Source organism: Sesamum indicum, linkage group LG2 (assembly GCF_000512975.1).
Source record: "Sesamum indicum cultivar Zhongzhi No. 13 linkage group LG2, S_indicum_v1.0, whole genome shotgun sequence".
NCBI classification, from domain to species: domain Eukaryota; kingdom Viridiplantae; phylum Streptophyta; class Magnoliopsida; order Lamiales; family Pedaliaceae; genus Sesamum; species Sesamum indicum.
The window spans coordinates 11,302,054-11,316,397 of NC_026146.1; the positions used below are offsets into that span (position 1 = coordinate 11,302,054).

The 14,344-nt window shown below is 34.5% G+C and overlaps 4 protein-coding genes across 7 annotated transcripts; 3 read left to right on the plus strand and 1 right to left on the minus strand.

The window, feature by feature from the left end:
* Positions 1,300 to 1,956, plus strand: LOC105155921 (Werner Syndrome-like exonuclease). The gene has a single exon (XM_011071903.1). It carries the CDS (start codon positions 1,300 to 1,302, stop codon positions 1,954 to 1,956), a length of 657 nt encoding a protein of 218 aa, XP_011070205.1.
* On the plus strand, positions 3,316 to 4,111 carry LOC105155809 (Werner Syndrome-like exonuclease). The gene has a single exon (XM_011071769.2). The coding sequence runs from the start codon at positions 3,416 to 3,418 to the stop codon at positions 4,046 to 4,048; it is 633 nt and encodes a 210-aa protein (XP_011070071.1). The 5' UTR covers positions 3,316 to 3,415; the 3' UTR covers positions 4,049 to 4,111.
* On the minus strand, positions 7,054 to 10,749 carry LOC105155810 (pentatricopeptide repeat-containing protein At5g27110). Of its 3 annotated transcripts, XM_020692002.1 has the most exons (4): positions 10,613 to 10,749; positions 8,403 to 10,405; positions 7,756 to 8,179; positions 7,054 to 7,652 (listed from the first exon to the last, which is right to left on the minus strand). In XM_020692002.1, the coding sequence occupies exon 2, from the start codon at positions 10,326 to 10,328 to the stop codon at positions 8,466 to 8,468; it is 1,863 nt and encodes a 620-aa protein (XP_020547661.1). In that variant the 5' UTR covers positions 10,329 to 10,405; positions 10,613 to 10,749; the 3' UTR covers positions 7,054 to 7,652; positions 7,756 to 8,179; positions 8,403 to 8,465. The 3 variants fall into 3 exon arrangements, with proteins under 3 accessions (XP_020547661.1, XP_011070073.1, XP_011070072.1); XM_011071771.2 differs by lacking the exon at positions 10,613 to 10,749 and having other exon boundaries at positions 7,054 to 7,646; positions 8,403 to 10,606; XM_011071770.2 differs by lacking the exon at positions 10,613 to 10,749 and having other exon boundaries at positions 8,403 to 10,606.
* On the plus strand, positions 10,781 to 14,344 carry LOC105155811 (SNF1-related protein kinase catalytic subunit alpha KIN10-like). 2 transcript variants are annotated; one of them, XM_011071772.1, is made up of 11 exons: positions 10,781 to 10,930; positions 11,385 to 11,578; positions 12,144 to 12,328; positions 12,441 to 12,623; positions 12,697 to 12,828; positions 12,908 to 13,093; positions 13,207 to 13,296; positions 13,376 to 13,456; positions 13,618 to 13,692; positions 13,784 to 13,969; positions 14,092 to 14,344. In XM_011071772.1, exons 2-11 carry the CDS (start codon positions 11,392 to 11,394, stop codon positions 14,197 to 14,199), a joined length of 1,413 nt encoding a protein of 470 aa, XP_011070074.1. In that variant the 5' UTR covers positions 10,781 to 10,930; positions 11,385 to 11,391; the 3' UTR covers positions 14,200 to 14,344. The 2 variants fall into 2 exon arrangements, with proteins under 2 accessions (XP_011070074.1, XP_020547663.1); XM_020692004.1 differs by lacking the exon at positions 10,781 to 10,930 and having other exon boundaries at positions 11,440 to 11,578; positions 11,674 to 12,328.

Genomic DNA, 14,344 nt, shown 5'->3' on the forward strand with positions numbered 1-14,344 from the left:
ATTTTAATTAATTACAATAAAACTAAAAGTAAACTTTTTATTAATTTTTTTTATTTTAATAAAAAACACACATTCCTCTTAATGTTTTTTCTCATCAGCAAAGATTTTGAGCTCAACTCGAGCTGAAAAATTCGAGCTCGAGTAGAGCTCAATTGTGTCTGTTCATAAGCTCGCGAGCTTTTTCTATTTTTTTTATATATTTTTATTTTTAAATGTTTTATATATTTTATTTTATATTTAATATTTGATCAATTTTATAATTAAAATTGATCATATATTATAATTATTAATCAATAACATACATTTTATTTTTGGATAATAATAGTGATGGTTGAATAATTTTAATTATTATTTTATTATATATATAATTAAATCAAAAATTTTAATCAATAATTACGATATCTTAAAATCTGGTTACTCGATTCACACCAAATTTAAATATATAAGACCGTGTCCATTAGATCATATCGGACGGCTTGATTTAAAATCACATGGCCTGATTCTACGATACACCGACTTGAATGATTATTCTTATCTTCTGAGTACGATATCTTGACATCCTTACACCCAATAAGTCTAAAACTTTACCAAGTGTATTTTTCTGTAAGTATGATCATATCTAACGGTTTGATCTGAATTTTGATGGTCCGATTAACTTATGTTGTTCAACAATGTAAGATAATAATTACATCAATATAATACTATCATTTCTAAATATATAAATTTATTGTACATTGTGAACATATATTATTTTTATGTATTTTAATTGCATTATTTTAGATGATAGATACTTTTTTATAATTTTAAATTATTGAGTATGATTTTTTTTTTGATATATTTTACTAATTATATTACTATTAAACTAATCAGTAGTTTGCATTTGTAATAATAAATTAAAATTTCATAGTATATTTTGATATATTTAAGATATGGTATACATTATACGATTTATTTTATTACTTATAAATTTATATAAAAATTTGGTGGTTCTCATGATTTAATCTAATAATAATTTTTTTAAAAAAATTAACTTGAGCTCGAGTTAGAAAATTCAAAATCAAGTTCAAGCACAAACTCAACTCGTTTACACCGCTAGTTACCGTATATGATAATCACTTGAATTCAATATAATTAGCACTATAAAAATAACTCAACGAATTAACCATACCTGAACTCTGCGCCCAAAGAAGCCTCTTTCTTCATAATTCGCTTTCTTGCCATAGCTGGTAACCGCCCCGCTAATCCACTTTTCAATTTCCACTTCCCCACCACCACCACCACAACGGCGGAAAACCACCAATGGCAATCAGCATTCAATACGCCGCGTGTACTTCCATCACCCAGGAGGCGTTCCTAGTCTCCTTCTTCGGCGACAACATCTTCACCCAAGTAACCCACGATCCCGACATCGTCAAGCGGTGGATCTCCGACATCGAGTCAATCCATCGCAACCGACTCCACAGCCTCATCGTCGGCCTCGACGTCGAGTGGCGTCCTTCCTTCAACCGCCACCAACAGAACCCTGTCGCCACTCTCCAGCTCTGCGTTGGCCGCCGCTGCCTTATCTACCAAATCGTCCACTCCGACGACGACATCCCCGAATCGCTTGTAGATTTCCTCTCCAACGAGGACTACACTTTCGTTGGGGTTAACATCGGTTCCCACTTGGATAAACTGGTGACGGATTATGATAAGATAGAGAAAGTTGACAACGCGGTGGACTTGAGGAGGCTGGCGGCCGGCAGGAACAACCGAAGGGATCTGCTCAAGGCGGGTTTGGAGGAGTTGGCGAAGGTTGTGCTACGGAAGGAAGTGGAGAAGCCGCGGGGGTTGACGATGAGCCGGTGGGATAGCCGGTTGCTGACGGCGGAACAAGTGCAGTATGCGTGTATTGATGCATTTATGTGTTTTGAGATTGGCAGGATTCTGAAAGCGCCTGATTACCTCCGATATTAGGGTTAGGGTTTACGAGATACAATATGAATATAGCATATGAACACTCTTGAGCGTGTACCGTTGAGAGGTATCATGTTCTTCCAGTAAATGGTGCATTTCAAGCGTGATTCAAATTTTCCTCCGAACCGAAAAATATTAGAATTTTTTATAACATTTTGAAATATCATTAAAAAATATAAAATTGAAGAAATATAATTTAAGAATATTGGGTTGTCTTTTTAATTCAATATCTATTGCAATTATCGAATCAAGATAATATGTTTTCTTATATTGTGTAATTAAATATTTGAAATTATTGTTTGATGTATTAGCGAAAGTAGTCATAGTGTCACTGTTGAAATTAATTTGTTTCGATTTTCAGTTATTTTTTTTTTTTAAATTTGGTATAATTAATCGGTACCATTTGGTTATGAATTACGGACCGTATAATTAAAATTAAGAACAATGTATATATTATAATTTTATAAATGTATCAATATATAAAAATTATATTTATATTTATAAATATATATTATATCATAACAATATAATATAATTTCTATTTATTTTAAATTAAAACATAAAAATAAAAAAAATGTTAAATTAATAAACTAATTTTAGGATAAAAAATAATGAATTCGGTAATTTGATTATTAATTGAACCATATCGAAAAAATATTCGATTATGATCGAATCAAATCAATTAATATTGTTTGATTTTCGGCACGAGTACATTATTTCAACATACTAAATTTTCAACTATTCGAAAATTTGATTCAATTAACCAAATTGAACAACCCTTGTTGAAATTGCAATGGGAAACCACTAAATTTCTCCTATAATGTATTTAAACTTGCATGAGATGTATGCACTAACGCCATACAAAATTTGCAACGACTTTGTTATGGAATTCACTCCCACAAAATATTTGTAACCAAAAGTATCCAAAATGTGTGAAAATTGCATATGCACTATTATCACAAACTCGTCCTAATGGATTTTGCAACAATTTTACCTCGGAATTTGTCCTTCAAGATATCCATTTTAGGTTCGTTGGACGATCCAAATTTTGTCAAAATTTATTTGCAATAGAAAATTCAATCTGCTTTAAAAGACATTTGCACAATGATGCAACGCATGCCTTTAAATGCAATAGTTTTTTGTATTTGCTGATTATTCGTCCCAAAAATCCGCAGCTAATAAACTATTTTTTTTATAATATTATAAATAGGGCGATTACATTAATATGCATATAAGATTAGACGGGTTAAAATTAAATAAAACTTGAGCATGTGGTCAAATACTTGACTTATGAATTTTGATATGATTTTGCTCAACTCATATATATGTCAAAATAATTGAAGACAAGAAATGTGGATGCAACTATTCTGATTTATTATTATTGAAAAAAAAAAGAAATAGATTATTTTTGTACTTGTTATTATTTCTGGAGCAAATCAATTCGGCTCACCCAAAGTAGATGACGATCCACTACCAATACCAGTTGCCCTCCCAAGCCCACGCCGTCGTCTTCTTCCGCGACGTCATCCACACCACCGTCACCCACGACCCCGCCATCGTATCTCGGTGGATTCACGACGTTAACTCCCTCTACGGCCACCGCCTGATCGTGGGCCTCGACGTGGAGTGGCGCCCCAACTTGATCCGCCACCAACAAAACCCCGCAGCCACGCTCCAGCTCTGCATCGGCCGCTGCTGCCTCATCTACCAACTCATCCACTCCCCCTACTTTCCTCTCCAGCTGATCCAATTCCTCTCGTTCTCTAACCACACCTTCGTCGGAGTTGACGTTAAATCCGATTTGAAGAAGCTTCAGCGAGATCATAGGATTGGGTATAACGCGAGGGCGGTGGATTTGAGGGGTTTGGCGGCGGATGTTTGTGGAATGAAGGAATTGAAGAAAGGTGGGCTGAGGAGCCTGACGAGAAGCGTGCTGGGAAAAGAGATGGAAAAGCCGAAATGGGTGACGATGAGCAGTTGGGATAATCGGGTGCTGACGGCTGATCAAGTGCAGTATGCTTGTGTTGATGCTTTTGTGAGCTTCGAGATTGGTAGGATTTTGAATGCTTCTGCTGCTCTTGGCTTAATGTAAATTCAATTCTTCGTTTTCTTTTCTTTTCTTTTTCCTGAAGGTATGAGTATTTGTCTATTGTAAATCCAATTTTATTTTTTACATAAACATATTATTAAAAAAAAAAAATGATCGACATGACATGACGTGCGAATATTGAATGAAGTAGAAAATAGAATAAATTAAATATTAACGGTCTGATTAGTTTTTACTAAAATTATTTATCTATATAATTCGACTCAATAAAATATGAGACGACAAATAAATTAATAATATTTGTTGACGTAACTTGGAAGTAGAAAATGTGATATAAGATGACACCCTCAAAATTAAATATTTCATATGCATTCTACAAAAACTTGATAGATCGCTATTTTTTATAATAACAATGGATGAGGATTGAGGACATACTCTTTTGCTAATTGGTTTCTATCATATTAACTTCTCATATACTTACTTTCTTCTGCAAAATAATTAGGGATAATTACACTTATATAACAAACCACTCTTACTTATTTAAAAATTATAGAAATCATCCTTGATAGCTTTTAAAACCTCAAAATATCTCTATTGACTCGGACAAATTTTAATTTAGTTTTTCAATCACAGAATTGACCTTTCGGTTGTTTTGTAATTACCAAAAGATAGAGGGATTGTCAAAATAATATTTATGAAGATGAATAATATGATCCTGCTTATTTTTTTATTATTTATATTTATTTTTAATTTAAATTTAAATTATTTTGTTAATTTTTTATTATTATAAATTTACACCTCTTAATAATTGAAATATTAAATTATTTAATTAATATATTAATAAAAATTGGTTACTAGATTATAAATTCAAATTAAAAAATTATCACTTGCATATATTATTTTAAATTCTTAAAACTAAAATATTTAATTTTTTTGTTTATAATAAATTTTATTAAAATCAATAAATTATACATATATGTATATATGTTTATTTTTTTAATAAATAAATTATTTATTGTTCCTAATTTATATAAGGTGCATAATTGATTTTGAATTTATTAATTTTAAATAATTTAAATATAAATAAAAATAAAGGATAAATAATTTTTAATTTTAATATGTTTAAAATATTTATAAAAGTCCAATAATTTTCTAATTTAAACTTACAATCTAGTAATTTATTTTATTAATATATAATTGAATATTTTAATTATTAAAAGATGTGATTTTATATAGAGAGTCAATGAAAACAAATCAATAAAATAATTTAAGTTAAATTAAAAATTAGTATAAATAATAAATAATATATGGGGTCATGTTATTGATCCTCAAATATTATTTTGACACCCTCTCTACCTTTTGGTAATTACAAAACACCCTGAGGGTATCTATGTTATTGAAAAATTAAATTAAAATTTGACTTGATCAACCAGAGCATGTTTGGATGTCAGGTGTGGTTTTCGTAATTTTGAAAAAGGCAGGAATAGTTTGTGTAAAAAGACGATAAATGAGGGGTGTAAATATAATTATCCCAAATAATTATTCATTTTATCGATGTTTTTTTTCTTTTTGCATATTCAAAGTTAATTTAATTTTAATAAATTTTGATCAGTTGTTGATTTTATTTCTTATATTTTTATTAAACAATAGAATGGAAATTTATTAGATTGCGTGTGGTCTTCAAGATTTTTACTTTTAAGATACATACTAAAATTTAGTTATATCAGAAAAGAATTTATTTATAATAACAAAATAAATTGATCAGAAAAATTAATAACTGCAAAAATTGTAAAAGAGGATGGTTTTTGTTATTCAAAACGGAATCTTTTCAATTGGAGAGAAATTTTAAAATTTTCAAAAATGAAAAAAAAAAAGGAAAAATTGCATTTTAAGTCCTGTACAATAAGGTGTATTGTATTTGTAGTCCCACAATTTACGGGCTTAGTACATTTAGTCATATAGAATAAAAATTATAGCATTTTCAGTTCAATAAGATAAAATTATTTGCTCCCATAAAATAAAAAGTTGTGACACATTTGGTCCTGTAGGATATAAAGTTATTTATATTTTTTTGGTCCCATAAGATATAAAGTTGTGACACATTTGGTCCTGTAGGATATAAAGTTATTTATATCCTATGAAACCAAATGTGCCATAATTTATATCCTATAATATAAAATATGGCAAATTTTTATGCCATATTTGTCTCTTATGGAACTAAATGTTCTAAATATTTTATCCCGTGGGATAAAAAATACTACAACATTTATATATTTTGGAGGAGAGACCCTTCCCAGCCCTTGTACCTGACCTTTCAAAATTCAAAATTCAAAATAGTTCTTCATAAGTTCCTAGGGACATCTCAATGGCTTGGAGATTAATATTTTATTGTGCAGATGTTGAGTTCAAAATTTATTTACAGCGTGTGTGGAGATAAAAAAAAAAAAAGAATTAATTTTTGGTAAAATGCAAGCAACTTCTGATATGGGGTATATGTAAAACACTTTTTATGAAACATTACTTGAAATGATTTTGTAACTAATATGAATTAAATTGGAGCCTGTTAGACTTATAAAAAAAAAAGTTAAATTTCTGGTAAAATTTTAGAATTATACTCTCATTTCCTGAAGTTGGTGTAATTACTTGTAATTTTTATGTGGTTTGGAAAATTATATCTAATACATATGAGATTTGCTTTTATCTAACAAATAAGTCATTTCGTTAATCAGAATTTATCGAATTTGTTGATATCAGAAAAAAAAAATCTATATTTACCCCCGATTGATATAGTACTGACTTATAACAAGTCAAATAATTTTTTCTTTGACCAAGTTACTTTCGTACATCTTAACGCGTTAATGCATGTGAGGAGGTATATTTTCACAGTTATAAGGGTAGTTCAGTTCGAAAAAAATTGTTTGACTTGCAGTATTAGCAAATTTAGTATTAGATAATATAAATAATATTATTATCTAAAATTCAAGTATGAGATATTGGTTAACAATTCATACGGACATATGAATTTTAGGTTGATATGATGTAGAGTATGTAGTTAAATATATAATAATACTAAAAAATAAAGCTCAATATATAAATGTTTAAAAACAGAAAAAGCTTGAGCACAAAACTTTTCTTAGCTGAGCTCGAGTACGCTTGACTTGAACTCAAAGAACTCGAGCCCGAGTCCAGCTTCAAACCGCGCCGGCTCCACTTGGTATTATGTCAATTTCGATGTTGGACGATTCCAGTCTTATGTTCCTTTTAGACCTTCAAATAGTCTATACAGTAGCACGCATGGGACAAACAGCCACGCTTGGTTAAAAGAATGAGACCAAAAAAAGAAAGAAAGAAAATCCTGAACCGGGTGGATCTATCTCTGGCTGTATGATTGTCTTGAAGCTTGCAATGTAATTCAGCCATAATCAGCATATTGGAGTAAATTGCTCAAGACAATCTTGCAATGTAATTCAAACATACTTGGCATATTGGAATAGAAGTCGTCTTCAGATTTCCACGGAAGTGATCATACCAATAAGATCAGCTGCTGCAACAATGTCATTTATAAGCCAGGAGACTCTCATGGATTTCGTTCCTTTCGAGCATGTGGCCTTTTGACAGAAGCAAGGCATATGTGCCGGCAATGCTGCATCTATCAAAAAAAAAGATTTACTTCAACAAACTTAAGGTGGCGCATTAGATTCGACACTTCCAGCAGTGACAGCATTAATATCTAATGAGAAGGAAGTCTTTACCTCACGTTGCTTTTTTGTTTAACCATCTGGACTTTACTCCAAAATGAGCTTCTCACATTTGAAGCCCCCATACGCTGAAATACCAAGCAGAGATATTGCACTATGGGATCACAGTTTTCTGTATGAATTTAGCAGAGACGTACTTTTGTTTGCTTTCTTCACGCATCGGATCAATTTCCTGCCATGTGTTGCGATTGCCAGTGTATCGTATCCTTCAACGATTTGGAATCATTACACGGTCTTGGAATGTCTACACCTTCAGTGTTTAGGCAATTAATTGCCTAGTCTTCATTCTAAAGCCTGGCTGATGTCAGCAACAGGCCTTCAATCCATATTATGACTACAGTCTAGTTAGTTCAAGAAAACTAGTTTCAAGATATTCTAATTTGTTGTGTTTCTGAAACTGCATCTTGGAAAAGGGAACCTGACAAGGATTAATATAACATCAGAAATCATTACCAGAGTACTATGGCAAAAACCATAGGTAATGCACAAAGCTCTTTCATGAACTTAGTGAACTCAAAAAACACCATCTTCCTAGGAACTTTATCCAAAATTGGTCCAAACAGTAATACTTCTAGTTCAAAACTGTTGTGTCCTCTTCAAAGCCAGAAGTGAGGAAAACATTTTGCAGACTGAATTATTACCTGATTTGAGAAACTCATTGCACATCTGTACAGCACTGGGACTCTTAGACAGCATTCTGTCCTCTACAAAACTTTGGCTACCATTTCATCCTTCTCCATCTGGTCGTATATCAAGGATAAACAGTCATAAACAGACTCTGCTTGTGGAAATTTTTTATCTTCTGCTAAGAAGGACTGAATTCTCTTATCAACTTCAATCCAGCTGCAGCCAGGGTTCTTCTTCAAGCCTAACTCTTTCATTTTGAATCTCATTTTGCGAGCCTTATCCCACTTCTTGGTAGAAGCATACATCTTTTCAAGAACGACATATGTTGATGGATCATCTGGATCCTTCTCAATAAGGATATTTGCAATTTTCTCCCCTAAGTTGAGTTCCCCATGCAAATGGCATGCAGCAAATAGTGTGCTTAACAAGTCCGCGTCCTCTTTAATCAAAGAGTTTTTCTGGAGAATCTCGTAAGCTTCACGTAATCTCCCAGCACGACCCAAAAGATCTATAAGACATGAGTACTCTGCCGTTGTAGGTTTGATACCATAGTCATGTACCATTAAATTAAAGTAATGTTGCCCCTCATCGACCAACCCTGCATGGCTGCAAGCGGAAATTACTGCAAGGAAGGTGACTCTATCTGGTCTTATATGTTTTAGCAACATTTCATCAAAAAGCTTCAAGGCTTCAAATGCTTGACCATGAGAACCATAGGCCACAATCATTGAAGTCCATGAAACTAAATCTCTTGTAGATAACTGATTAAATATACTTGCAGCTTGTTCAACAGCACCACACTTAGCATACATATCCAGAAGGGCTCCCATTAATACTTCATTGGAATTCAACCTACATTCAATGATGCACTTGTGGAGCTCTTTGCCCCTCTCCAGGGCAGCCAATTGTGAACAAGCTGCCACTGCACTAGTGAATGTAATTGCATCAGGACTTATACCTGCTTCTCTCATCTCATCATATATGCTAAGTGCTTCAAAGTAACAGCCTGCTGATACATAACCAGAAATCATAACGTTCCAAGCAACAACACTTGATTTTGGCATCATATGGAAAACCCTTTCAGCTAGTGCAACACTACCGCACTTGAAGTACAAATCAACTAGTGAGCTTTCAACAAAGATATCACTTCTCACATTATTCCTCATAATATAGCCATGAAGAAATTTTCCATGTTGCAGTTGTGCTGATTTAGCACAAGCCACCAACAAGCTGCTTATGGTTGTTGAACTAGGTCTCACTTTCTCTTCATTCATCCTCACTAAAAGTTCAATGCATGATACACTGTCCCCAACCTGACTGTAACCTCCAATCATTGCATTCCAAGAAACCAAGCTCTTGTTCCTAATTTCATCAAACACCTCTTTAGCCCTCTCTAAGCAGCCACATTTCCCATACATATCCACAAGAGTAGCACTCACATAAGCATCCATCACAAGCCCGCTCCTCAACACTTCTTCATGAATTCTCTGTCCTCTTTCCAAATCCAACAGCCTTGCACATGAAGAAATTGCTGTTGTAAACGACACCGAGTCAGGCCTCAAACCATTGCTCCTCATCCTCTCATAATATTCCAACGCCTTTTGGCACTGCCCGCTTTGATAATAACAAGAAATGACATTATTCCAACACGCCAAATCTCTCTCAGGCATTTCGTCAAACAGCTTCACAGCTGAGGCAAACAGACCACACTTGGCATACACGCCGATCAAAGAGCTGGCAATAACAACATCTGACAAAAACCCAATCTTCATCAAATGGTTATGAATCTTTTCCCCATAATCTACTCTCCTCAGTCCACCACAAGCCTTCAACACACTCGGATACGTGTAACTATCCGGTTTCAAATAAGGGAATTGCAGCAAACTTTCAAACAATGACAAAGCCTCCGAAAACATGGAGTTCTTTGCACATGCCGCCATTAAACCATTCCATAACGTGATATCTAGTGGGCTTTCTATATTTCGAAACACTAAAATGGCAGATTGATATGCGTCTCCTGAGATATATAGATTGATTAGGTTTTTGCATAAGGCTATGTTGTTCTGTAAGCCAAAAGAGATAGCTTTCTGATGAAGTTCTTGAATTTGTCTCAAAGATTTTGTACTACTGAAGGATCTTGTGAGAGAAAATAATTTTATAATGGTGTCCATGCAGAAACTTTCAATGGAGGGAAAATAACTGAAGAAAGAGGTTTAGAGCTTACCGGTAGTCAAGTACTACTGGCCGTATGCAAATTATCCATAATTCAGGGACCCAAACTGCAAATAACCTCTGTTTTCTGCTGCTTTTGCCATTATTCCAACTCTATTCAGGACCCTCTTATCTTAAAGAGAAATTGACATATTACATACATTAATACCACATTATTTTGTCTGCTTTAGCTTTCAACGTTGTAAACAAAGGCATGTGCAGTTTATTGCTTGTCTGAATCAACAAGCATACACCAACAAAGTACAGAGACCACTGCAAAGTTTTCATCAAGCTTCTCTGCATCCTGCTTCAGTTTTACGTTCTGAATTCGGTATGTATTAGTACGTGTTTAAATATATATATAATTCCAAATATTATGGATTTGCTTAAGGGTGCTGTTTCATAAGAAGATTGATTCTTGCCTATTGGTCTTACTGTGTACTTGCTACCCTCAGATTGATAGATTTGTCTTCTTGGTGAATCTTGGCCTGTTTTTTGGTGAATTTTGGTCTGTCTGTTCTTGAACTGGTCTTCTGATCAATCACCCAATTCGATGGTATTACCTTGTTTCTGTCATGGTCTGATTTGTGTGGAAGCATTTCCGGACAGTTGTTGAATTGTATGTTTAGTTCTTGATCATGGGTCACTCTTGAATTATATCTCCAGGCCTGATGTGTATGACTTCCACCTAACAATAGAATATGATAATTTGAGTTTGACCTGGTTATTGTTATCTCTTTCTCTCCGTGAACCATTCAGCCTGACCTTTCTCCTCTAACTGCCAGTTCTAGGATGGACAAAGGTGCTATCAGTGGAAGAAAATCGGGTCGTAATCTTTTACTGCGGTACAAGGTTGGGAAGACTCTTGGTTTTGGATTGTCTGGTAAAGTGAAATTAGCTGTTCATAACCTGACAGGGCTTAAAGTTGCAATAAAGATATTTGATGTCCGATCAATAGCTAATGTTGAAGCAGAAAAAGGTACGATTAATTTCCCCATATTCTAGGTAATAGAGAAATAAGTTCTTAGTTGCTTTGACTTTGAGTTTACAAGGTCTCCTGTCCTTGTCTTGCAGGTTGTTTTCCCTCAACAGTTCCATTGATTTTCTGAGCTTACGATGTGATATATGCTTATCAACATGCAAAAAGAGTTATATAGTTTGCCCTAAGGCTGAAGTTTTCTTTTGATAATATTGTATATAGTTTTGATCTTATGAATGTACAGACAGGAAAAAGGACCACTGTCATACGTTTAACATCTTCTTGATGTGTCTAGGTACTTTTGATGTACTAGAACAGTGTCTGGTGTAGCCAAGTTGAGGGTAGACTCATTATACTGAACGCATTAGGAATAAGAGATTAAGCCGTTAAAGCTTCTGCATCCGACAAAGATGAATGGAATGAATTCTGTGTCCTCTGGATGTTGATGATTTCTATCATAGGATTTATGTTCTGAATCCTACTATGATTGAGCTCCCTTTGTTGACCGTCTTCCTTCTGTTGCAGAACTATTTGATATCTGACAACCTTTGCATTGATGTTTCAGTGAGAAGAGAAATCAACATAATGAAACAACTTTTTCATCCTCACATAGTTCGGCTGTTTGAGGTCATAGATACGCCATCATATGTTTATGTAGTCATGGAGTATATGAGTTCAGGTGAACTGTTCTATTACCTGACAGAAAAAGGCAAACTACACGAGGACGAGGCTCGCCGGTTTTTCCAACAGGTACACAGTCCAACAGAACTGACAGCAAAATCCAAGCAACATAGAATTATTTAACGTGTCATTTCCAGTTATAGTTCTAATCAAAACAATCTCTTGCATGATGTCAGGATAGATAATTTCAGGTGTTGAATACTGCCATCAACACCTGGTGGTGCATCGTGATCTCAAGCCAGAAAATCTACTCCTGGACTCCGAGCACAACATCAAAATTGCCGATTTTAGTCTAGGGAACACTATGCATGACGGACATTTTCTTAAAACGTGCTGCGGAAGCCCAAATTACGCTGCTCCTGAGGTGCATTAACTCGTACAAGTATATCTATTTTTGCATAACCTTGTAATCCAATCTGAGTATTATCTTTCACTAGCTCATCTGTGGAAAACTCTATGCTGGTCCGGAGGTAGATGTGTGGAGCTGTGGGGTTATCTTATACACACTTCTATGTGGAAGGCTTCCTTTCGACGATGATAATTTCGCTGGCCTATATGCAAAGATAAAGGTGACTAAATATGAACTTCTTTATTTATTCTGTGTAATGTCATCAGTTATTAGTTATCTCTTGTGTTTCTTGCCGGTAGAGTGGAGTATACACCGTTCCAAATCACTTATCAGAGAGCGCACGAGATTTGATTTCACGTATTCTTGTAGTTGATCCCATGCAACGTATATCGATTCCTGAAATACGTCGACATCCATGGTTTCAGAAGCATCTTCCACTGTATATTGCTATCCCCTCACCTGGTGTTTTTAACAGAACCGAAATGGTAAGTACAAAATCCCTTAGATCATGTCAGCTATTCTTGAATTTACATTTGAATCTACTGAAAGAAATAAGGATTACTGGAAGGCTGACACCTATCTTTGTAACTTCGAAAAGATTGATATTGATGCTGTGAAAGCTATGGTTCAAATGGGCTTTGATGTCCGTGAAGTCATGGGCTCTCTTCAGAATCATCTGCAGAATGAGGTGCTTGTGCTATCTCACAACGATTTCGTTGTTTACCTGTATCATTACGGCCTAAATGCAATATCATTTTGTACTCCAGGCTACAGTTACATATGCTATGCTGCTGCATAGCCGCGATCCAGCTCATGTCAGCCGGCATGATCAGAATCCAGAAACCTTAGTGAGTTTACTTCTTTTATGTATTTTGTATGGTTCTCTAGCTATGCTATCTCCTTTATAGCTTAACTGATGATTGTTAATTTTAGAAATTATTTTGGCCATGAACATCTGTAGAACTTGTTTTCGACTACAGGTTCTTATGCTCCATTTTGTTGGATACAGGCATGCATGGATCATGTTCAGACATACACACAATCAGCTTCTACTGGCCAAAACATTTGGACACTTGGCTTCAAGGTTATCTTTGTCACTGAAATTCAACAGATTTTGTTTCACAGATCTGATGAAGCCTAACTTCCTTTGCGTTTGTCGTTCATCTAATATTCAGTCTCAAGCATCTCCAAGTAAGACGATGTTGGATGTTCTAACTGTTTTCCATAGCTTGAACGTGAAATGGAAGAGAATCGGGCACTATAATATGAAATGCTTGTGGACTCCTCCACCTTCACAGTCTTCTGTATCTATGGCAGAAGTTCCTAGCCGTTCCAATACTGCAGTCAAGTTTGAAATTCAGGTGAGTTACTGTGTATTTGATTTCCTGTATTCGGGTAGCATGGATCAAGAAACACAAGACTAGATCTGCTACTCAGATATTGCACTGAACTTCCTGGTTCCTATTCTGATAATTTCTCCCAGCTCTACAAAGCAAGCGAGGAGTTTTATGTTCTGGACTTGCAACATCTACGTGGTCCTCCATTTCTCTTCCTTGATATCTGTGCTGCTTTTCGTGCTCTGGTAGTGTAATGTAGTCCTCCCTGGAAGTTTCTCTGTGCTAAACATTGATGTCCTAACAGCTAATCGCTACTGGTGGCTTGATTTTATCCTTTTTTTAAGAATGTATTGGATGTTGATTTAGCTGTTACCAACTGCACTGAACTAAAAGTCCACA

Excerpts from the sequence above, each read along its gene's own strand:
- LOC105155921 (XM_011071903.1), top strand. The coding sequence starts at position 1,300 with ATGGCAATCAGCATTCAATACGCCGCGTGTACTTCCATCACCCAGGAG.
- LOC105155809 (XM_011071769.2), top strand. The coding sequence starts at position 3,416 with ATGACGATCCACTACCAATACCAGTTGCCCTCCCAAGCCCACGCCGTC.
- LOC105155810 (XM_011071771.2), bottom strand. The coding sequence starts at position 10,559 with ATGGACACCATTATAAAATTATTTTCTCTCACAAGATCCTTCAGTAGT.
- LOC105155811 (XM_011071772.1), top strand. The coding sequence starts at position 11,392 with ATGGACAAAGGTGCTATCAGTGGAAGAAAATCGGGTCGTAATCTTTTA. Across the intron at positions 13,457-13,617 it reads ATCAGAATCCAGAAACCTTA|GCATGCATGGATCATGTTCA; the intron begins GTGAGTTTACTT and ends TGTTGGATACAG. Across the intron at positions 13,970-14,091 it reads CAGTCAAGTTTGAAATTCAG|CTCTACAAAGCAAGCGAGGA; the intron begins GTGAGTTACTGT and ends AATTTCTCCCAG.